We start from the raw sequence: 23,920 nt of genomic DNA, 5'->3' as shown, positions 1-23,920 counted from the left end.
AGGTGAAAAAGTTATTTGCCTCTGGTCAGTGATTACCAGGATGGTGAATGACATTTATCTGGTGGTAAACCATTTTGAATTTGTTTGCCTTTCATAACTTACTGAAAATAATTTTCAAATTAGTCTTAGAATGTATTCTTCTTTACACAGGAAAGAAAGAGCATACATTTTCTAGCCTTTCAGAGCGGAAGTGCCAGGAATAAAATAGCAATTGCCATCTCCTAGACTCTTACCGCCTTACGTGGCAGGCACCATGATGAGTCCCTTACATGTATTATTTCAGTTCATCTTTGTGAGTAACTCTATGCAGCGAGGACTGTTATCCCTATTTGTAGATAAGGAGGTTATCTCCAAATAATTTTATGGGTAAGGAGAGAGATTAAATAACTTACTCAAAGTTCACAGCTAATAATCAGTAGGGTTTGAGTCAGGTGTTCTGACTCCAGAACCTATACTGTTACTTACTAAGCTCTGCTGCCTAATTAAATTCTCCATGTAAAAGCAAAATGAACGTTGACATATATGTACTCATACTTACCGTATGGTTGGAGCCTAGGCTTAGGCCTGGCCCTTTGGTATTCTCATATACCTCTTAATTGGCATTCTTATGCATACTCTTGCCTTCAAATATATCTGTAAACTGGAGAACTTTCTTTTTGGCTGCAGCTGAAAAGATGTCTAAGACATTTCACTTGTTTTATTTTTTGTTAGCTACCTTGAATGTAGCAGGAGCAAAGCTTAACTTGTCTCTCTCCTGATCCATTTCATCCCTACCCAGTAACCTACTCCTCCTTTAGTGTTCTCTATCTTAGTAAGGACAACCACCTACTCACTTCCTGAAGCCTAATACCTGGGAGCCTTCCTTGATTCCTCTCTCCTCTCATCTGCACATCTAGTCAGTAAGTAGTACCATATCTACTTCCTTAGCATCACTTGAGTACATCCACTTTTTTCATTTCATTGTCCTCTTCAGGCTACCATTACCTCTCGATTAGACCACTGTCACAACCTTTAAACCGGTCACCTTGCATCCAGCCTGGCATTCCATTGTCCCCCTCTCTAAGTAAAGTATAAGTATGCGCATGTCACTCCTACTTTAAACTCTTGAGTTTTCATTGTTCTCAGGATAAAATCCAAATTGAGTTAGTAAGACTTGTCAGGACCTCCCTAGTCTGGCTTCTTTGTGCTTCTTTAGCTTCTTCTCTTGTCCACTTTGACACTCACACTACATGTTGTGAGATAATGAACTTTATTTTCTCTAATATGCCATGCTGTCTTTCATTTGATTCTTAACGCATACTTTTCCCTTTGTCTACAATGCTTGTCCCCCTACCCCACCCCAAAGCATTTCATCCACCACCTCTTCCTAGACATCCATGAGGTTCAGTGTAAACTGCAGTTCCTGACGGGGAGCTTTCCTTTCCATAACATCAATCACACTTGTGTTTAATGTCTCTCTTCCTTGCTAGGCAGTAAGTTCCATGTAGCAGAGACCTCTGCTCCACCTCATTTCCAGCACCTGGCATAATTCCCAGCACCTAGGAGATACTTGGAAAGAACTTACAGAACAAATTAGAGATATGGGTTTTTTTTGGTTTTTTTTTTTTGCGGTATGTGGGCCTCTCACTGTTATGGCCTCTCCCGTTGCGGAGTACAGGCTCCAGACGTGCAGGCTCAGGGGCCATGGCTCACGGGCCTAGCTGCTCCACGGCATGTGGGATCTTCCCGGACCGGGGCACGAACCCGTGTCCCCTGCATCGGCAGGTGGACTCTCAACCACTGCGCCACTAGGGAAGCCCAGAAATATGGTTTTTACCCTTAACAAGCTCAAAGTCTAGTGGGAGCTAGAGTATTGTAAAGAAAGAAGCTCAGTGAGTGTGATCAGTACTCTAATAAAAAGCTGGGGGATCACAGAGGAGTATGTGAGTGATTAACTTTGCCTGGGGGAGCATTTTCCCTGTGTAACTTTATATTATTGAAGAAATTGACTTACAGCATTCAGATAGGAAAAAAAGTAGAGTTGTGCTGAGCAGTGGAATTGATTCAGTTGCATTTGCCTTATTTTTTGCTCACTGGCTGGGCAGCTGTTTTCAGTAGACTTTTGATATTCTAAGGTTATTATCTCAAGACCTTCCAGAATTCTAACCTAGATATAGAGCTGGGTAGTCAGCTAGCCATGCTCAGTAAGTTGACTCACCTTCACGTCGTCCCTGAACAAAATCAGTGCCGGGTCTTTTATGTTCCCCATTACAAATCATGTATCTGTGTCTTTGGATTCTCATAGTTGAAATTGACAGTGTTAAATCCATGAATACCAGAGGTGCTGTTCATGTTTAGATTTTTTTTTTCTTTCCAGCTTTGACCGCCATTGAAGGCACAGCACACGGGGAGCCCTGTCACTTCCCTTTTCTGTTCCTGGATAAGGAATATGATGAGTGTACCTCAGATGGGAGGGAAGATGGCAGACTGTGGTGTGCTACAACCTATGACTACAAGGCAGATGAAAAGTGGGGCTTTTGTGAAAGTAAGTATTGCTCAGTAGGCAGCACATCCCCATTGTTTTGTGTCTCAGGCAACAGTTTAAAGGCCTTTTCGTAGCCGTCCATTTTCCACCTTTGTGAGAAATGGTCAACGTCGATGACGAGGTTGTTGCCTTAAAGCCTGGATGTCAGCGCAGGAAGCGTGCAGTGTACTTACTTCCAGGCCGTCACTCAAGCGGCTTATCACACTTGTGCCTTATTTAGAGGTGGTTTTTCATTGGTGTGCACGGGTTGTTCTGAAACTCTCAGGCAGGCTGCTAAATTAATTAATGTGAAACATTCTTTGGCAATAAAGGAAATAGAACATTATGGTGAAGGCTAATTAATAGTGGTTAAAAGAAAGATAGGGCTTCCCTGGTGGTGCAGTGGTTGAGAGTCCGCCTGCCGATGCAGGGGACATGGGTTCGTGCCCCAGTCTAGGAGGATCCCACATGCCGCAGAGCGGCTGGGCCCGTGAGCCGTGGCCGCTGAGCGTGCGAGTCTGGAGCCTGTGCTCCGCAACGGGAGAGGCCACAACAGTGAGAGGCCCGTGTACCACAAAAAAAAAAAGAAAGATAGATCATACCTTTCCTAAATACTTGAACGAAATGCACTGTGCTAAGGTAACATTTGACAAATATAGTATATTTAACTGTCCTAAGTGTTCATGTCAGTACGAAGGGACTGACTTCTAAATTCAAGCAAGCTGTGTTTTTGGGAAAAACTTTCTAACTAATAGAAAACAACAGAAAACCTTAAATATACCTCATTTGATACCAAATGACATTTTCAGAATAATGGCTCTGATAGACTATTTAGGCTTTCCTAGAATATGTCATACAGTCCGTCTTTGGATGTAGGCCAGTATGATTAAGTCCTCCAGTTTAACACATCAGATTTTGTTTTTATATTGCAAGAACAGCTCACTTCTGTTCCTGTAAATATTAGTCCTCATGAACTACTCAGATGTCTCTTGGTGAATTCTATATTTCTGTTAAATGCTATATTACAGTAACAAAATAATTTTTGAGAAATCTGCAATAATTCTGTGATTTTCAGGGTTGTATTAGTGCATAGGAAAAAAGTAGAGAACTTGAACACTAATTAATCAGGATCTGTAGTTAATAAAAATCAATTTTTTTACTAATTTTTGTTATGTAATTAATCAAATACTTTCTCCTTGTAAAATATACAGCATTTCAGGCGAGACTGAAGTGTTCTTTGACTACAACAGTATTTTTCTGTTTTTTACTGTCCTGATTTTAGCTGACCTTGGCATATATAATCATAAGCTCCTACTGAAATTTTAGTTGAATTATATAAAAAGTTAGAATTACTAGCAGAAAAGTACCCTCCAAAAGCAGGTTGATATTGCTTTCTCTGAAAGAAAGTGATTTCAATGAGGCTTTTTTTTTTCTGCCTTATCTTTTGTCAGATAAAGGCCATACTGAAAACCATGTGTCTTTAGAGTCAGACTTGGAAATGGTGAAAGATCATGGATTATGTTTGCATGACCACCCAAAAGAAAGAATACATACTGATGTTTGATAAATAATTGGTGCAGAATTATCCATGTAAATTCAAAATGTAAATTTTATTTTTAGCTGAAGAAGAGGCTGCCAAAAGACGGCAAATGCAGGAAGCGGAAATGATGTACCAGACTGGGATGAAAATCCTCAATGGAAGCAATAAGAAAAGCCAAAAAAGAGAGTAGGTAGCACAGCCAACTCCCATTCTTACCCTGAGATAGGCCATTACTGAGATAAATGGATAAGTACTTTTTAAATTTAATTTACTGCCAGAGACAAAGGATTTCTTAAGTTGCATTACAAGAAAACTTAATATGATATATGAACATTAGGGGCATTACTTTTATCAGATTTTAGCTTGTTGGGGTAAAAAGGTCCTAAAACCAGTCACGAGAATGAACAGTGAGCAAATGGCAATATTTGATTAAGTTATAGTAATTTCTCAGAGCCAGGAATACATACAGTATCCAGAATTCAGAGTGGCATAAAACAAACAAGGAATTGCTGTCAGGTGTTTTCTGATATTTTTGGTTTTGCTTTGTAATTTTCTTGCAAAGTCTAGAATTTAGGAATGAAAGAACATAAAACAAGTGATTGTCCTGTAACATTTATGTCCCTTTAATTTCAGCTGATTTTTGTTATAGTCTGTGCAAAGAAGACAGTTATGGTGATTATATCATTCATTAGATTATTTACCGGACACCGTATTATAGTTCTCACATTGCAAATCTAGTTAACTTTTTTCATCGAATTTTTTAGGATTACTATTAGTGTAATTAGAATTCCAAGATATTGCAATAACAGAACTGGTACCTTATGTAAAAACAAAAGTAAGTTTTGTAAGTAACGCTACTTTAGTAAAAATAAAATATCAGAGGGATTCTATAGAATAAGGAAATTAAGCTGCATTTTAGGAGATCTTGAAAAAAATGGCAGCTCTAAAATATTGCTAATTTGTTTTTTCATTACTTCTGTTTAAAGAGCATATCGGTATCTTCAAAAGGCAGCAAGCATGAACCATACCAAGGCCCTGGAGAGAGTGTCCTATGCTCTTTTGTTTGGTGATTACCTGACACAGAATATCCAGGCAGCTAAAGAGATGTTTGAGAAACTGACTGAGGAAGGTTCTCCCAAGGGACAAACTGTAAGTATACTTTCCGTGGAGAATCTCTCCGCATACAGCACTGGTTTATTTTAACAGCGTGGTACTCTTCTTTGCCCTGACTTCCTTTAACAAGTAAAACTGTAAATATTAATTTTGTGGCAGATCATTTTCCCAGTCTTCTTGGACAGTCTTTTTCCTTAGTTTGAGAACATTTCTAGTCACTTAAGGCGTTTTTGCAATTGCATCTTGCCAAAATTATATTTGTAGTTTTCCAACTTAAATCTTCAGAGAATTAAATGAAGGTAATTGTTTTTTATCTGAAATTACTCACCGTTGTATTTTTTTTCCCTAAGGTCAGGTGCTCCAGCTCCTGTTAATCTTGGTATTTTTGTAAAAAGATATTTTGTTACAGAAGCAGCACATGTCCTTTATAAGGAAACTAGAAATACAAACTAAAAAAGCTAAGAAAGTAAACATCACATATGTACCTCCCAGACATAGGCACTGGTAATATGTTAGTCCATGCATACCCTCCCTTCTAGACCTTTCTCTTCGTGTAAATTCTTTATTAAAATAAAATGTCATTGCCTACTGTTCCATAACTTGCTCTTTTCAATCAATAGCCTTTAGCTCTTCCAATTCCAGTAAACTTTTACATCATATAACACCCATACCATATTCGTACGGTGTTGAGCGAAAACATTTTCTTTACATCTGTTTTGTCCAAATCAGTATTTGGTCCAGGACTATACTTATATTTGGTCGCTACTTCTAGCATAGCCCGCACCTTCCTTTTTTTTTTCTGTGTTAGAGATAGGGCCAGTTTTTCTACAGAATGTTCTGCCTCAGTTTGTCTATTTGTTTCCTCTTGGTGTCCTTTAGTTTGTTTCTTCATCATCTATGTTTCCTAAAACTGAATGACACAGCTAAAGGCTGATGAACTCAAGTAAAATGTTTTTAGTTAGGCTGCTGTGTAGCAGATGTTCTGATTCCATATTGCCCTTTGAGCCAGTTGATACATAATATCTGCTTGACTCCCCACTAGTAATGGTAGGATTGATGCCTGGATTTAGGAGCCACATTTATTTAAAATGCCCTCAATAGAGGGAAGGGAAAGGGGCTGGGGATTGAGTTACTAATCAATTATACCTATGTGAAGAAGCCTCCATAAAAATCCCTCAACTCTGGGGTTTGGAGAGCCTCCAGGTTGGTGAACACATCCATGTGGCAGGAGGTGGTACACTCCAACTCCATGGGGACAGAAGCTCCTGCGCTCAGGACTCTTACGGACCTCGCCCTTTGTACCTCTGCATCTGGCTGTTTATCTGTATTCTTTATATTGTCTTTTAATTTTGTTTATACGTTTTTTCATGTAAAATAAGCAACTTAAGTTGAATTTATTCATCTTTTCTTTTATGGTTTCTGGGTTTTGTGTCCTACTTACAAAGGTGTTTTGCCCACTTTAAAAAAAAATGCCTTCAATAATAAAGATTTATCGATGGTGTGGGATTTGCTTAAAGATCACACAGAATTTCTAGTCACAGAGGAAGTCTGTTTTCAGACTATGTAAACAGTAAAGGCATTTGGACCATTGTTTTCCACAGGACTGATAACCTGATCAGTATGCAACTCTTATGTAGCCTTGTTTTTGGTTTATAAACAGGTTATATCTTAATTGCTCCCCTTTGTTTTCAAAGCTTTTTTTCCCTTTTTACATAAATCAGGTTATGTAAAATTCACACATATATTCTTTATCTTCAGACACATTCTGTTCTGAGGAATGGTTTTACTTTTAAGGCATCTTTTCCCTCTAATAATAGAACCTTACAATGCCACAGTGCTTTATACACTGCAAAGCACTGTCTCCACCATAATTAATTCTAGCTGATGAAGCAAAGCACCAAAATCACAGTGGCTTCACACAGCATGGAGTTATTTCTTGTTTATGCCAGGTCCCATGCAGCTCTCCTGCCTGAGTTACTCTTCATATGGTGACTCAGGGTCAGGGGCTGCTTCCGTCATGTAGCTGTATACCATCTGGAACATGGGGCTTCCAAGCCATCATGAAGGGAGAAGGGAGGACTGGAGGATTCTCTGGGATGTTTTTAAGGGCCAGGTCTGAAAATGGCTTGCATCCCCTCTGGTCACATCCCAGGCAGTGGCCCTACCTAACTTCAAGGGAGGCTGGGAAATGTAGAAGAGCTCGTGGCTTTTGATGAGAATAGCACCTGCGTTTACAACTTTAGCCTATGCTTTCATGTCATCAGGGATAATCCTCAGAGGGCAGAGGGTAGACCCTTACCAATACATTGTTTGGTTGGTTGGGTTTTTTTAAGAAGTGTATGCTCTAGTGTTGTAAAGTGACCTTTCTCCCTTGATCCCTTCAACTTAGCCCCTTGCTGCCTCTTTTTATTCCTGCAATAGCTTATTTAGTAATCTCTTACCCACTATCATTGTGTATCACCCTTCACATAGATAATATGTTGATGTAATGGTATAGGAGACATTTTGTTTTCATAATAGCTGTTCATCAAGAATCAAGTAAAAGTCATATTTAAATGTGTTCAGCTTCAGTTTTCTAGTTGATGTTTTATTAAATTGTCTTTAATCTTCAAGCTAAGCTTTTTTAGTTGCTTAAAGTTATATTTCATTGTGTAATTTGTAAAACCTTGAATGCATTTCTGAGTCTTTTTAATTCCACAGCTGTGCATATTTGCAACTGTTTAAATCTTTTAGCATTTAAAGATTCTTGCATCTTTTCATGGTTCATAAAACTGTCTGCCTTTTATCATTTTGTTTCAGGCTCTTGGCTTTCTCTATGCTTCTGGACTTGGTGTTAATTCAAGTCAGGCAAAGGTAATATTATTAAAACTTTATATTATAATTTGAATTGGGTAAATATGTAACTATGTTAAGCATCTTTTGTTCTTTCACAGGCCCTTGTTTATTATACTTTTGGAGCTCTTGGGGGCAACCTAATAGCCCACATGGTTTTGGTAAGTAAGACTTAAATTGAAGGCTAATAACATTGAATAGTTGGTTTACAAGTGGCCACAACTTTTCTAGGTTTCATGATTGAAATTTACTTATATTCATTAAGACCCAATATTCAATTGAATGTCCTTCAGCTTCTTGTTAATGGATACAGCAATTGAATCTACGTGTGGATGAAAATTGGTAGAGTCCACAGTTTGTCTTTAAAATGATTAGTTTGGCTGATTTCCCTTAAAATAGAAATCTGATAAATGGTTCTTTTTCAGTTTTCTATAAGTTGGAGTTGTTTGTCAGAATCATTTTTTAGATTGGGTTATGACAGATTTTACATTTAAATAGATGAAGGACTAAGTATACAAAGAACCAGTGTCCTATAAAGTTCATTACAGAGTATCTCTTATGTATTACCTGATAGTGTTGATCACTTAAACGGCTTAGTGTTAAAATATAGAATCTTTCCACCACATTTTTTTTTTTGCTGAGGTGTTTAATCTGCCTTCTACTTTATAAATTGACTTTGGGTGAGTCCACATGATCTCTGACCCATCTTACTGTTGTAAATGAATATGTAAGTTCTTGCAGGAATGTAAAGAATAGATTGAGCAGAAATGAGACTGAAAGCAGAGAAACCAGTCCAAAATCTGGAGGGGTCTATAGGCCTGGTCATTGATGGGATTATGAAACTTAACAAAGAAGGAAAATCTAGTTTTCTGGCCAGTTGGGTAGATCCTGGATAATTTTCCCTATGTGTATTCCAAAAATATTTACTGAATACTTGTCATTAGAATTCCAAAGATCAGTAAGATATAATACCATCGCACAACGAACTTTTAATGTAGAAAGGGAGACGTGAGTAAGGAGGTCGTTATAATACAGCATGAGAATGTCAGGGAACCACCTAAAAGGCACCTCACCCACACTGGCATTGGAAGGAGATACTTCTGAAGAAAGGAGCAACTAAAACATTGGAAAATAGAATGCCAGGTAGTCTGTCAACAGGACAGGTAGACAGGAATCATGTAAACAGCTGTACGTCACACCAGGGAGCTTGGGCTTAGTCCTGTTACAGAGGTAAACTGCTGAAGGAGTTTCAGTAAGTGAAAAACAAGGGCGTTGCTCTAGGTTTCTGAAACACTCCTTACTAATTTTGAAGTCTTTTTCACTTGTTTGTTTAATCTCCAGGAACGTTTATTCCTCAAACAGTAACTGAAAAGTTATTTTTAGATGAATTTTCAAGAAATATTAGATATTTTTGACACAAATCTTTTTAAACTACTTATCAGTCTCCTTAAATGGTGGCTACAAAACAAGAACATTAAGTATCAATATTATACATGTTATGGGTCTTCCCTGGTGGTGCAGTGGTTAAGAATCCACCTGCCAATGCAGGGGAAACGGGTTCGAGCCCTGGTCCCGGAAGATCCCACATGCCGCGGAGCAACTACGCCCTTGCGCCACAACTACTGAGCCTGCGCTCTAGAGCCCGCCAGCCACAACTACTGAAGCCCATGCACCTAGAACCCATCCTGCGCAACAAGAGAAGCCACCGCAATGAGAAGCCCGCGCGCTGCAACAAAGAGTAGCCCCCGCTCTCCGCAACTAGAGAGAGCCTGTGCGCAGCAACGAAGACCCAACGCAGCCAAAAATAAATAAATTTATTTTTTTAAAAAAGTTAAAAAAAATATACATGTTATTATACAGTCATTCCCTAAGGATTGTTAAAATTGGTAAAGCTATTTGAGTCTGTGCTAAATGGCTCCAGAGAGCTCTGTCTTCTGCTCTTTATAATCAGCTATCTTCCCCCTTATTCTGAAGTCATTTATTGCTGGTATTACTGTGCCTGTTCTAGTAGTCTCTTGTCTTCCCTATTTTGCTAATTTGTTCCTTCTTTAAGAGCTACTTTGGAAGATTAACCTGTTTTTATTAAAATTGTATCTGAAGTAAAATTGAAATCTATTCTAAGCAAGAGCCCAAGCAATTTTCTCTTACAGGTAAATGGGCACACTGCATACATAAAGTTGATGGCATCTATTTTGATTGCTCTCGGAACTTTATTATTTATTTCCTAGTTCTTAGCCTGGTTGTTGAAGTTGCTGAATAAGTTACCTCAACGTAAAACTCAGGATAAATGATGTAGCCAAGTACTTGGATCAAAGGACAGCAAAATTACATTCTTCCTGTAGTTAGCTTTATTTGTTCCCACAAGAATGCCACTGAAGCATGTGAAACTGCCTTCTTCTCACCTGAAGTTGTATTACAGGGTTACCGATACTGGGCTGGCATTGGGGTCCTCCAGAGCTGTGAATCTGCACTGACTCATTATCGTCTTGTTGCTAATCATGGTATATACCTTTTTGCCTTTCACCTTACCAAAACCAAAAAAAAATCCAAACAGAATTAATTTTAAATACATCTATTTTCATCGTACTACTTGAAATACTGTGACTGTTTCTCTCAAGTAGAATCATCTTTACACTAGTTGATTAAGAAGTACTTTTCAAACATTTGCTTTGGGTTCCACTTCTTAATATTATGTGGGGAAAAAAAAACCCTGAATTTAGATTACTATTTTGTACTCTATAGACCACTATGGAAACAATTTCCTTTAACATAGTGTCTGTCAGCATTTGGCAGCTGGAATTGTACTTCCCTCTGTGGGACAGTCCCTCTGACTTTCATCCCCATCGTTACTTTGTCCACATTTCAGTTGCTAGTGATATCTCACTGACGGGAGGCTCAGTAGTACAGAGAATACGGCTGCCTGACGAGGTGGAAAATCCAGGAATGAACAGTGGAATGCTTGAAGAAGATTTGATTCAGTATTACCAGTTCTTAGCTGAAAAAGGTGATGTGCAAGCACAGGTATGTGTTTAAACATCTCCCACGAGATCTTACTGCCTTGTATGTGACAGCCTCTGGGGGTAAGCACTTATATCTATAACATTTTCACGGAGCTATTATTAGCTACATGATTACCACACTCTCACGACCTTCCCTTTGGACTCACCTGGGATGTGGCCCAGGCATATTGATGGTTCCATGAAAGCTGGCCGGGGAGACTCCGCTGTGCACCCCAGTTGGAAACTGCTGCTTAAATGGAGCGGCGTTGCTGTGGTGATGAAGGCTCTTCTGGGGGTCACCCAGGATGGAAACTGTCACCCCCCCAAACAAAAAGTCTCTGGCACATTTGGAATTTCAGATGCTCTTCAGAGCTATCCATGTTTCCTTTCCTTATCTTAGACTATAATTTTCTCAAGGTCAAGGACAGAAGTAGGCTTGTTTAATGTAAACTGTATGATATATTCAGTACATCAAAGTATCATGTATAATATCCTGTTTCATGGGTTGTTTTGATGATATTAAAATAAAAAGGAGAACTTTGCTGTCCATTTTAAGAACAGTTAATTTTCAGACTAATAGAAGGGAATATTTTTTTAAAAAAAGAAAAAAACTTAAGCCATATCTTAGCTCATGGAAATTAAAATAAAGTTGTCTCTTCTGATTATACATCTTTCTTTTATATGACACCAATTAAAATTCAAAACACTCTAAATGCTTAACAATTGGGAATTGGCTCAAATATGTCACTCCAATATAATGGAATTCTATGCGGTCATTAAAAATTATGTAGAATACTACTTAATGTAGAAAGCTGATTTCAGTGTATTAAGTGAAAATCTCAAGTTAAAGAAAAAAGTGTGTGGTATAGTATATCATTTTCTTTTTTTTTACTTACTGAGTTATGACATGAATACAGAAAAGTACACAAAACTGAAGTACAGCTCAATGAATTATCAGCAAGGGAGCCTCTTGTGTGGTGTAACTAGGACCCTAGAAGCCCCCCTTTGGAACTCTTCTTCCCTAACTCTTTCCTCTTGCCCGTAGGTAACCACTCAGCTTGCGTCTAACACCATAGATTGGTTTGGCCTGTTTTTGAAGGAGTCTTACGTAAAAATAAATCATACAGCATTTTTTTGGTATCAACTTCTTTTACTCAGCATTATGTTTCTGTGAAATCAATCCATGTGTTTTCACATAGCTGTAATTCATTCATTTGCATTGCTATATAGTATTTCATTGTATGAAACTACCACAATTTATCCATTTTATTCTTCCCAGATTTGGGCTGTTACAAATAATGCTCTGCATTTTCTTGTACACGTCTTGTGCAAATACTGTCTCAAATTTTCATAGCTTTATAGAACTTGATAGCTAGTATAATACATTCTCCCACTATCATATTTTCATTATATTTAGCTCTAATTTTCATCATGATTTCTTTTGACCCATGTGTAATTTAGAAATGAATTGCTTAGTTTCCACATACAGTCAGCCCTTTGTAACAGCAGGTTCTGCATCCAAAGATTCAACTAACTGGATCAAAAAATTTGAAAACAATTTTTTTTTTCAGAAAGTTCCAAAAAGCAAACTTTGTCACACACTGGCAGCTATTTACATAGTATTTACATTGTATTGACAACTATTTACATAGCATTTACATTAAGTATTATAAGTAATCTAGAAATGATTTAAAGTGTACGGGAGGTTGTACGTGGGTTACATGCACATACTATGCCATTTTATATAAGGGACTTGGCATCTGCAGATTTTGGTATCTGTGGGGTTCCTGGAACCAGTCCCCCGTGGATGCCAAGGGACAACTGTACATGGGAATTTTCTGCTTACCTTTTTTGTTGTTGATATCTGGCTTAAACTACTGTAGTCAGTATATGCTCTGTATGACTTCAGTTGTTAGAGTTCTTGAAACTTGCTTGATGCCCCATCTTGGTCAGTTTGGGCAAATATTCTGTGGGCTAAAGAGAATGTGAATTTCTACAGTCGTTGGGTGTAGTGTTTGATATGTGTCAATTGTCGTGTTTCTTAATCCTACTGTTCAAACCTTTTGAATCCCTACTGAATTTGGCTGCTTTTTCTGTCAAATGCTGAGACAATATTGCTGAAATTTTCCACTCTGATTGTGGATTTGTCTCTTTCTCCTTTTAGTTTCATCAGTTTTGATTTATATATTTTAAGCCATGTGGATGCATAACTTAATATTGTTATCTTTCTGTTGAGCTAACTTTTGTATCATGAAATGACCTCTTTTATCTCCAGAAATATTTTTTACTTTAGTTGTATTTTGCCTGATAACTGGCATAGCTACACTACTTTTTTTTGGTTGGTATTTACCCGGAATATCTTTTCTATCTTGTACTTTCAACCTTCTAATGTTTAAGGTATGTCTCTTGCAAGCATCATATGACTAGTTTTGTTCATTTTTCTTAATCCATTCAGTCTTTTAAGTAGAGTAATTAGTGATATATTTGAGTTTCAATTTTCTATCTCACTTTTATTTTGCTTTTCCAAGTTTCTTTTTCTCTCCTTTCTTACCCTATTTTGGTTTGAGTTTGTCTGTGTTTTAATCCTATATGTTTTTGAACCCCACAAGATACTATTATTTTATATAGTCCATCCAATTTAGATTTACTCACAAATTTATGTTTCTCTTGTTTTTTATTTCTTACTGCATCTCCAAGTTTCCCAGGATAATTTTCCCTCTTAAATACTCTTGAGTTCAAAAGATTTGAACTTTTCTTTAGTTTGTGTGGAAATGCCTTTATTTCACCTCTATTTCAGGATACTTTGCAACTAAAAGCAGACATTTTTAGTTTTTTTTTAAATGTAGAATATGAACTTCCCTGGCGGTCCAGTGGTTAAGACTTCGCCTTCCAGTGCAAGGGGTGTGGGTTCAGTCCCTGGTCAGGGAGCTAAGATCCCACATGCATCTCAGCCAAAAAACCAAAACATAAAACAGAAGCGATGTTGTAACAAATTCAATAAAGACTTAAAAAATTGTCCACATCGGGCTTCCCTGGTGGCGCCGTGGTTGAGAGTCCGCCTGCCGATGCAGGGGACACGGGTTCGTGCCCCGGTCCGGGAAGATCCCACATGCCGCGGAGAGGCTGGGCCTGTTAGCCATAGCCGCTGAGCCTGCGCGTCCGGAGCCTGTGCTCCGCAACGGGAGAGGCCACAACAGTGAGAGGCCCGCGTACCGCAAAAAAAAAAAAAAAAAAAATTGTCCACATCAAAAGAGTCTTTAAAACAAACAAAAAAAAATGTAAGTTAGAGTAATATCTTAGGGAATTAAGACTAAATGTTTAATTTTCTGTGTTGTGAACAGAAACCTTTTTTGTGACCAAATGGTTTCCTGTTGGTCTAATTTCATTACATGCCAGAGGCAGGTGCTGCCATTTACTCTTGCCTCCTTTTTCATTTTCAGGTTGGTCTGGGACAGCTGCATCTGCACGGAGGCCGTGGAGTAGAACAAAACCATCAGGTAACCTTCCTGTTCTTAGGGCTTTACATTTCATATTGTAGCAAGAAATGATGCTCCAGATATATTTCTTGCTAAGTCAGTGACAATATCAAGCTTTGTGATTAATGGATGTTGGTAACGTCACAAATGAGCTTTCAAGATCTAACCCCTGAGGAAACTGAGGAACAAAAATGTGATCATACCTCATAGTGATGGGAAAGGTTTTATTAATTCCAAAACCTAGTTCTCAATACGGCCGAAAATGCATCAACAATGTCTTGGTTTTCTATAGGTATTGTGATAGAAGTATGTCTTAGAAAACTCCTATTGGAAAATATTTCCTAGAACTGAGGAAAATTCAGTGTTGAGTTTGTGAGAAATTAGGAGTGTACAACTATAGCGGTCAGATCCATATCCACTCACCAATTTTGGCCTGCTTTTTGTCCTGTGTATCGCTCGTCTCTTCCCTTGTTGCCATCAATATACCTATCACTTGTGTGAATAATTACCCGCCTGCATTTCCTAAGCAATAGCCTGTCTTTGTAAACTGTGCATCTGATCGTGCAGTTCCGTTGCTTAAAACTCTCTTGAGTGGTCTGTGATTTCTAGTAGCTTGGAAACCAAAACCTTTAACATGACCTCCAAGGCCTTGTACCAGTCTCTTTACCTCACCAGCCCCTTGCTTTCTGAGTCACAGGCACACGGACCTTTTCTCAGGTCTTTGAAAATATTAAGAACCTCCCCGTCTCCAGACTTCTGGAAGGCCAGTCCCTCTGACTAGAGTGAATATTATTATCCCACCTCCTTTATTCACGTAACAATCCTAGCCATTCTCCAGAACTCAATTCCAGGATCTCTTCCCCTGAATGTCTCCACTGACCACAACCCCACTTCAAGAATAGGTCATGGACCACAGTTATGACTTCTGAAAATCTGTATTCCCTGTGGCCTTTGTCCATTATAAATTAGTTAATTATGTAATTGTTTCCCCTGCTAGAAAATAAGGTCCAAAACAGCATGAACTCTGTCTACCTTGTTTGCCACTTCATTCCCAGCACCTGGCAGTGCCTAGCATGTATAATATTAAGTTCTCAATAAATGTTCTTCAAACTAATGAAACTGTTTTTCTACCACACCAGTTAAGTATTCTAATTAAGGTTATTTCAAGCACTATATTATATCAACTTTAAGAATTAGTTTGTAACAAAATACATTTATCGCTAAAACTATACCGAATATTGATGCTTTTTAAAACTATTATTCAAACAGCATTTTGACAACTTTAAGTGTCTTTAGGTCAGTAAAATTACATGTCATTCGGCCCGTGAAGCATCAGATGAACTGGTTAGTAAAAGTGTAAGGTGAGAGAATTTGCTACGTACCATTACACAGCAGGTCTGGGGTATCCTTGGCGGTGTATGCTGCCTACCTGTGAAACAATTACACAGTGATGAATTTTCACAGAAGAAAAGGAGTTCCCATATATAATTGCATGAATTCAACTAATACTTGAGTACCACCTGTCCCGTCCACTGCAAGGCATTCAGGATACAATGCTGGACCTCACCCTTGGTCCTTACCTTTACAGAGCTTCCAGTTTAATAGAAGCATTAGGTAATTTTTAAATGATCACACCAACAAATATGTAATAAATTGTGATTATTGTTACAAAGGAGAATTAATGAGTCCAATGATAGGTTAATGAGGGGGAGGTGGCACTTGTCTCTGAAGAGACGTGGATGACATTTAAGTTGAACCTTGGAGGTAATACGATCATTCCAGGCCAAAAAGAACAGCATGTGTATAGGTCCTGAGGCAGGAAGGAACATGGCTGGTGTACCCAGAGTGCAGGGAACAAGGTGAAACAGTACTGAGATAAACAGTGTCTGGTCACGTCAGTGTATTCCCTGCAGCACTTCAAGGGGCTGGAAGGACCAGCATGTTGAGATTTAAGAACAGTCGCTTTGGATGACCCCAAGAATAGAAGCAGAAAGATCAGGGAGGGGAGCATTCCAGAAGTTCTGCTGAGAGATAATGCAGCTTACACTAGAATTATGGGAATGGAGGATGGTAGATGGATTCAAGATGTATCAGTATTTGGTGGTGAAAGAAATAGGACTTAGTGATGGATTGGATATGAGAGGGAAGTGGGGTGGGTACCTCAGACATCCAGGAGACGTGTTGTCATTTACTTAAACTGAGATACTGCAGTATAACGAGATTTTTTAAAATGTTCCTGAGGTAATTATTTTGGTTAAAAGCCAAGGGCAGGTTCTATTAACAACTAATAATTTTCATAAATTCCTTTCTCACAGAGAGCATTTGACTACTTCAATTTAGCAGCTAATGCTGGCAATTCTCATGCCATGGCCTTCTTGGGAAAGGTACTGTACATCCTGTGAACATTTTCTGTAATAGCAAGAGGCGTTCACATAGTAAGCACGTATTGTATTCATCGTCTACAATTTACCAAACATAAGCTGGAAATAAAATTTCCAATACAAGCATATTATATCTTGTCTTCAGATAAGTGCTATTCTGAGGCATTTTCTTAAGTAACTTAAAGGTAACATAGCATTTGCTTGTCAGTATGTTAATTCTCCATCGAAGTTAGCTATCACTGTCTGCACCCCTAGTTTCTGTGTATTATACACAGTAATAAGGAATTTATTCTTTATGCTGTGCAGTTTTTTGCTAAGTCTGTCATAATTACCTGTTTACTTTCATGCTGAATAAGAGACATTTAGAGTGTGTAGAAATGTGTCTGCAAACCTCTTAATTGTCTTAAATATGATAGCCATCACCCACCTCTCAATGCAGTTCTTTTCTCAAGCAAGGGAACCTTTAAGTCTAGATACTTAATGAATAGATTCCATATGTCATGGCATAACCTCAAAACTTCCTTTTTTCATTATTTTGAAAATCAACACATTATAAACCAATGGATATTTTCATCTATAGCCAAGTCCTAAGGTTAGGAGGCTCAGATAGACTATATATCCCAAAAGCTTTTACAAAGAGAAGATCTAACTAGTATTTGCCACAGCTAGTCATTTGGGACTGAAAACTTTACATTTAGACTTCCTGTTACAGCATAGAAATTGGTATTGCCTATCTTTTTTTTTTCATTTATTTATTTACGGCTGTGTTGGGTCTTTGTTGCTGCGCGTGGGCTTTCTCTAGTTGTGGCGAGCGGGGGCTACTCTTCCTTGCGGTGCGCGGGCTTCTCATTGCGGTGGCTTCTCTTGTTGTGGAGCATGGGCTCTAGGCACGTGGGCTTCAGTAGTTGTGGCACATGGGCTCAGTAGTTATGGCTCACGGGCTCTAGAGCACAGGCTCAGTAGTTGTGGCGCACAGGCTTAGTTGCTCTGCGACATGTGGGATCTTCCCAGACCAGGGCTCGAACCCGTGTCCCCTTCATTGGCAGGTGGATTCTTAACCACTGTGCCACCAGGGAAGTCACTGCGTATCTATTTTTGTTAGCATTTAACAACTTTTCATTTCAGCCCTCTCGATTCTTGCTCTGATTTACTAATTTTCCTTATCTCAAAAAAAGATTTTCTTATTTCCTTAATACTTACATTGATAAAAACAGTACTACTGGTCATTCAGTTTTCCTTTCTCCTGGCCCTTTTATCAGTTCCCGTACCTGGTACTATATAGACATTGAGTGCTTGAAACCTTTTAAGATAACCTTTTAGTTATTTCCTTTCCTGAATTTAAGACATACCCTGCATCTTATCGTGGGGAAAGCAGTGGTAGAGGAGAAAGGAAGGTGGACATTGCTATCGGCTCTTCTTTTCCTCATTTAATCGCTTATCCCAAGCAATTGTTCAACCATTTGCGCTGGGACAGAGTGAGAAGAAAGATTTGTCTCAGGGTTTAAGATTTCTTCTTTTGACACATGAAAGGATGCTCAACATCACTAATCGTTAGAGAAATGCAGATCAAAACTACAATGAGATATCATCTCACACCGGGCAGAATGGCCATCATCAAAAAATCTACAAACAATAAATGCTGGAGAGGGTGTGGAGAAAAGGGAACTCTTTTGAACTGTTGGTGGGAATGTAAATTGATACAGCCACTATGGAGAACAGTATGGAGGTTCATTAAAAAATTAAAAATAGAACTACCGTATGACCCAACAATCCCATTACTGGGCATATACCCTGAGAAAACCATAATTCAAAAAGAGACATGTACCACAATGTTCATTGCAGTGCTGTTTACAATAGCCAGGACGTGGAAGCAACCTAAGTGTCCATCGACAGATGAATGGATAAAGACGATGTAGCACATATATGCAATGGAATATTACTCAGCCATAAAACGAAATGAAATTGAGTTATTTGTAGCGAGGTGGATGGACCTAGAGTCTGTCATACAGAGTGAAGTGAGTCAGAAAGAGAAAAACAAATAACCGTATGCTAACACATGTATATGGAATCTAAGAAAACAAAAATGGTTCTGATGAACCTAGGGGCAGGACAGGAATAAAGATGCAGACGTAGAGAATGGACTTGAGGACATGGGGAGGGGGAAGGGTAAGCTGGGACGAAGTGAGAGAGTGGCATGGACATATACACTACCAGATGTAAAACAGCTAGTGGGAAGCAGCTGCATAGCACAGGGATTAGCTCAGTGCTTTGTGACCACCTAGAGGGGTAGGATAGGGAAGGTGGGATTGAGGGAGACGCAAGAGGGAGGAATATGGGGATATATGTATACATATAGCTGATTCACTTTGTCATACAGCAGAAACTAACACAACATTGTAGAGCAATTATACTCCAATAAAGATGTTTAAAAAATAAAATAAAATAACTGTAGTTAATAAAAAAGATTTCTTCTTTTGAGTTTGATCAGTGAACTGATTTTATATATTCATGTTTATAGATAAGTCATTAATTTGACATGACATAGAATATATAAAAAAATGTCTACTTTTAAGGTTTTGCTTTTAATTCTAAAATATCTTGTGGGGAATCTTAAACTTTTTTGAAAGATTCCATGAAATCTAACAAAACCCAGAATGAGCTGAGATAGGAGAAAAATGTAATTGGAGAGAAGGTTACAGCTCATATTGAAATTGGGGTCTGTTTTTCAGATGTATTCAGAGGGAAGTGATATTGTACCTCAGAGTAATGAGACAGCTCTTCACTACTTTAAAAAAGCTGCTGACATGGTAAGACTTCATGACTCAGTATATTGAAATGTGTACCATATTACTATTATTTTAATAAGAAAGTTTATTGTGTTAAGGGGGTTAGTCATAATCGACTTCATAAATTATTGGAAGTGCTTATGTAAGTATGATTCATATGGATGAATTGGCTAGAAAAAACCTACTCGGTAAAAAGCAGTATTTTTTTTAGGGACTGGATTACTGAATATTAATTCTCTGTTTCGGTTTCATTGAGAAGTTTCCTGATCAGGGAAATAATGATTTTAGTAATGGAATTGGGTGTTATATAATTTATCCTATTTGTGTTGCAACTTGAGGTTTAAAGCTTACATGACTGGGTAGTTTTGATAACCATGATACATAAGTTAGGCTTTCTTTGGCCCAGAGAAAGCTGCCTATGAATATTTAAGATCCTCTGGCTCCAGTGTGTACACTGACCTCTTTGTCAACTAGTACATGTTACTGTAGTCCCAAATGTCAGTGGAGTGTTTCCCAAAGGGGCACTGTGACACTTTTTTTAAAGATGCCTCTGTCCTTCTGAGTTTAGGTGAATACTAGATTTTTCTCTTTTCGGTCTCAAAACAATGATTGTCTTTGCTCCACAACATTCCAACAGTCTTAAGCATATCCTTGCCACCTGATCCCAATATTAATTTGTTGATCCTGCCCCATGGCAGCATCTTCTTTATTGGGGTGGGAGGTTACCAGTGAAAAACTACCAAAAAGAAAAAAAAGACCTACTTTTAATTTTGAAAAGATTAAATACATGTCATGTTTTATATCATAAATTCATGAAACAGATAGTCATAAGGTAAGTCACCAAAAGTTAATTGTAAGTGAATTTACCATTTACTCTTTTTCAGCAATTACTGAAAGTCAAATCTCTAAAACTCAGTATCATGTTTAGTCTGATGGGGAGGAGAAAATTTTGTTTTAAATTGAAAAGTACTAAAACATGTTTTGAATATGCTTGTAAATTATTTCTTTTGCAGTCATTTATTCTTGCCTATTTTGTAATGAATCTTTCACTTTGTCTCTGATTGGCAGGGCAACCCAGTTGGACAGAGTGGGCTTGGAATGGCTTACCTCTACGGGAGAGGAGTTCAAGTTGTAAGTCTTCAATCTGACGTCTGACTTTAATGAGCAGTCAGCTGGCGAGATAGGGAAGTATTCCTTAACTAGTTCCCAGTCAGCCCAGGTGAGGCCGTTTCATTATAAGCAAAGCTGAAACTCTGAGTTTGGTTCCCTACCACCCCTTACCCCATCCCACCATAGCAGCTGCCTTCTTAGAATAGCTGTGTCTCTGGCACCTTCTCCTCAAGGTATGAAGCTGTTTCTCATTGTTCCATCTATGCTCTCTACCCCACCTACTCTGCTGTCTCTCCCAGACTTAAATATCTCCCTGCTATTTCTTCACCCAAGCCTAAGAAAATTCTTAAGTCCTCCCATGTAGAGGGAGAAAAGCTTTCTGTTCTACCCCTTGCCCTTCTAGCTACCACCTCTCTTCTCTCCAGCCCTTTCCTGCAAAGCCACGTTTCCCCAGAGAATGAACTGTGTGAGCTGCTACCATTCACTCTTCAGCTCTCAACAGTCAGGATTTTACCTCATGTAACTGCTCTACATAGCTCACCAGTAACCTCCTCAGTGTCAGCCCCACAGGACATTTTTTGGTTCTACCTTACTTGAACTCTTTCTTCCCGGGGGCTGTCTTGGTTTTCCTGGGCCATTGCTCTTCATTCTTCTGTGCTACTTGCTCACGTTGGATGCTCCTGGGTCCTCATCTCTGTGTGGTCTCTCCAAGCAATACGTTCTTTTAATTTGGGCCCGAAACTAAGAGCTAGGTATAGAATTCTAATCTGTAGGTATTTCCTAGCACAAAAGACAGTAATGTGGTCTCACTTTGATTCCTTCTAGTCATTTTAGGGTACTGAAATCCAGTAGTGACCTTTGTTTTAATTTTTCTTTGGGGATATGTCTGATACTTGAAATCTGATAATCATATAATGTTTGATAAGCTACCCAGGGAAGAACAGATAAGGAGAGAATTTTTCTTATTTAATATTAGAAATATTGAGGTTTAAAAGGGTTAGTTGGTTAATCGAAAAGATACAATGACTGTTTCTTAATTTCTGGCCGGCTGTTCTACTAGTGTTGTTTATGCTTTCTGAGAGCAGACATGCAGATTGTTTCACAAAAGAGTATATTTGCTTTTTTTAACAGTCCTAAATGTTAATCCCCCATGACTTAAAAAATATTACCATCTTTGTATTATAAAAAATTAGAAGGTCATCCTTTTAATGATTTTAAGAATATTTTCTGTATGCCTTGTTAATTCTTTTTATGAATGAATCTCCTGACTTCTGAGTATATCAGCCTTTTGAGCTTTCTTACCATGTGATCATATGACCTCTTTTTCTACAGAATTATGATCTGGCACTGAAGTATTTCCAGAAAGCTGCTGAACAAGGCTGGGTGGATGGGCAGCTACAGCTTGGCTCCATGTACTATAGTAAGTAACACTGGAATTAATGATGGACACACCAAATCTAAATTACCTGTTTTCCTCTAGATGCCACTATGATATGGAAGTGAGAGCTATCGAATTTCTAGCTGATTAATGTCCTCCCAATACAATGATGTGTGCATCTTGTGTTTCATTGTAGAGTATATTAATCTGTATTGATGTACAAATCTATATTAATAAGATTCACATCTTTCCAGAGTAAGAATTCTGAATTTCATTTAGTTTTATTCCTGTGTAAGGCTTCTCTGACGCTTCAGCTAAATCTTATTTAAGACTATTCCTAACCTCTCGTGTAATTTTCCTTACAGATGGCATTGGAGTCAAGAGGGATTATAAACAGGCCTTGAAGTATTTTAATTTAGCTTCTCAGGGAGGCCATATCTTGGCTTTCTATAACCTGGCTCAGATGCATGCCAGCGGCACAGGTGTAATGCGATCGTGTCACACCGCAGTGGAGGTAAGGGCTTTTCTACCAACCTGTATGTAGGAAATTAATTTGCCCCGTAGGAAAGTCTGCTGTTTTATTTATTTTTTTATTGGAGTACAATTGCTTTACAATGTTGTGTTAGTTTCTGCTGTATAACAGTGAATCAGCTATATGTATACATATATCCCCTTCCTCTTGGACCTCCCTCCTGCCCCACCCCCAATCCTACTGTTTTAATTCTGGTTTTCTTTGCATGATTTCTTCTAGAGTAGAAACAGACTTAGCCAACTAGCACTGGTATACTGAAAGAAGGCTCCGAGGGTCTGTGTGTTAGAATCACACTTATTCCATTTGTCTCTCCCTCCTGGAATCAGCGTTTATAAGGGCAGATATTATTGTCTACAGTCTCTCTAACACCTAAGACAGTATCTGAGACATGGTCAGCATCAAAAAGTGTACGTTAAGTGAACGTTGTTAGCGTTCTCGTAATTGGCACTTTAGAAGGACATTGTTAAACGCTTAGCAAAGTTTCTAAACCACTCTATGCTTCAGTTTCCTCGCTTGTAAAATGGAGCTGTTTGTTACTAGGACTTACCTCATAAGAGAGTGGTCCCTCATGGGAGGAGTAAGTGAGTCAATATACATACTATACATAAATCACTAGGATAGTGCCTGGCCAGAGTAAATGGTATATAATTGTTTGCTGTTATTTTTATAAACCTGTTCTAAAGACTAGGTGAAAGCTTCAAATAAATATCCCAGACTTTTATATATATACTTAGTAAAACTGCCAGAGATTGATTGAGAGAGCAAGCTTAACAATTGCTTATAGCCAAAGTGCAAAAATGATTTTCCAACATATCTTTCTTAATTTTGTATTGATTTTTTTTTCCTGTTTTTATAGTTGTTTAAGAATGTATGTGAACGGGGCCGGTGGTCTGAGAGGCTCATGACTGCCTATAACAGCTATAAAGATGGAGACTACAATGCCGCAGTGATCCAGTACCTCCTGCTGGCGGAGCAAGGCTATGAAGTGGCACAAAGCAACGCAGCCTTCATTCTCGATCAGAGTAAGGTTCATTTTAGTCCTGCCTTGGGTTAACCTGTTTAAAAAGGAAAGCCACAAAGATACTTCTCTATTATTATAACTAGAACATAACAGCACACATACTCAAGTTATTTTACCTCAGATCTCTAAGCCATCAAAGTTAGTTTTATACAGTTGACAATAGAAATGGATTTGACGTCCATCATAAAATTAACTGCTTTCATTAAATACATTTTTCAAACTACAGCAGATGCAGAAACATTGCTTTTC

General features: G+C 38.3%; 1 protein-coding gene across 5 annotated transcripts in view; it reads left to right on the top strand.

The window, feature by feature from the left end:
- Positions 1-23,920, top strand: part of SEL1L (SEL1L adaptor subunit of SYVN1 ubiquitin ligase) — a 56,628-nt gene that overhangs the window by 20,298 nt on the left and 12,410 nt on the right. For 3 of the 5 annotated variants that reach the window (XM_022576378.2, XM_089908059.1, XM_089908056.1), the window contains exons 4-17: positions 2,357-2,524; positions 4,124-4,229; positions 5,030-5,192; positions 7,956-8,009; positions 8,090-8,149; positions 10,408-10,489; positions 10,855-11,009; positions 14,428-14,484; positions 16,779-16,847; positions 19,574-19,651; positions 20,699-20,761; positions 22,073-22,160; positions 22,484-22,632; positions 23,507-23,672. In XM_022576378.2, coding sequence (XP_022432086.1) covers positions 2,357-2,524; positions 4,124-4,229; positions 5,030-5,192; positions 7,956-8,009; positions 8,090-8,149; positions 10,408-10,489; positions 10,855-11,009; positions 14,428-14,484; positions 16,779-16,847; positions 19,574-19,651; positions 20,699-20,761; positions 22,073-22,160; positions 22,484-22,632; positions 23,507-23,672 — 1,458 coding nt within the window. The remainder of the gene's footprint in view (positions 1-2,356; positions 2,525-4,123; positions 4,230-5,029; positions 5,193-7,955; positions 8,010-8,089; positions 8,150-10,407; positions 10,490-10,854; positions 11,010-14,427; positions 14,485-16,778; positions 16,848-19,573; positions 19,652-20,698; positions 20,762-22,072; positions 22,161-22,483; positions 22,633-23,506; positions 23,673-23,920) is intronic. The other 2 variants (XM_089908060.1, XM_089908057.1) reach the window with 2 other exon arrangements.

This window comes from Delphinapterus leucas, chromosome 2 (assembly GCF_059928025.1).
Source record: "Delphinapterus leucas isolate spDelLeu-1000000601 "Yukka" chromosome 2, BTC_Dleu_Yukka2, whole genome shotgun sequence".
In the NCBI taxonomy this organism is placed as follows: domain Eukaryota; kingdom Metazoa; phylum Chordata; class Mammalia; order Artiodactyla; family Monodontidae; genus Delphinapterus; species Delphinapterus leucas.
Note: the sequence above shows the minus strand (reverse complement) of the source record. Positions and strands in the feature narration are given on the sequence as shown.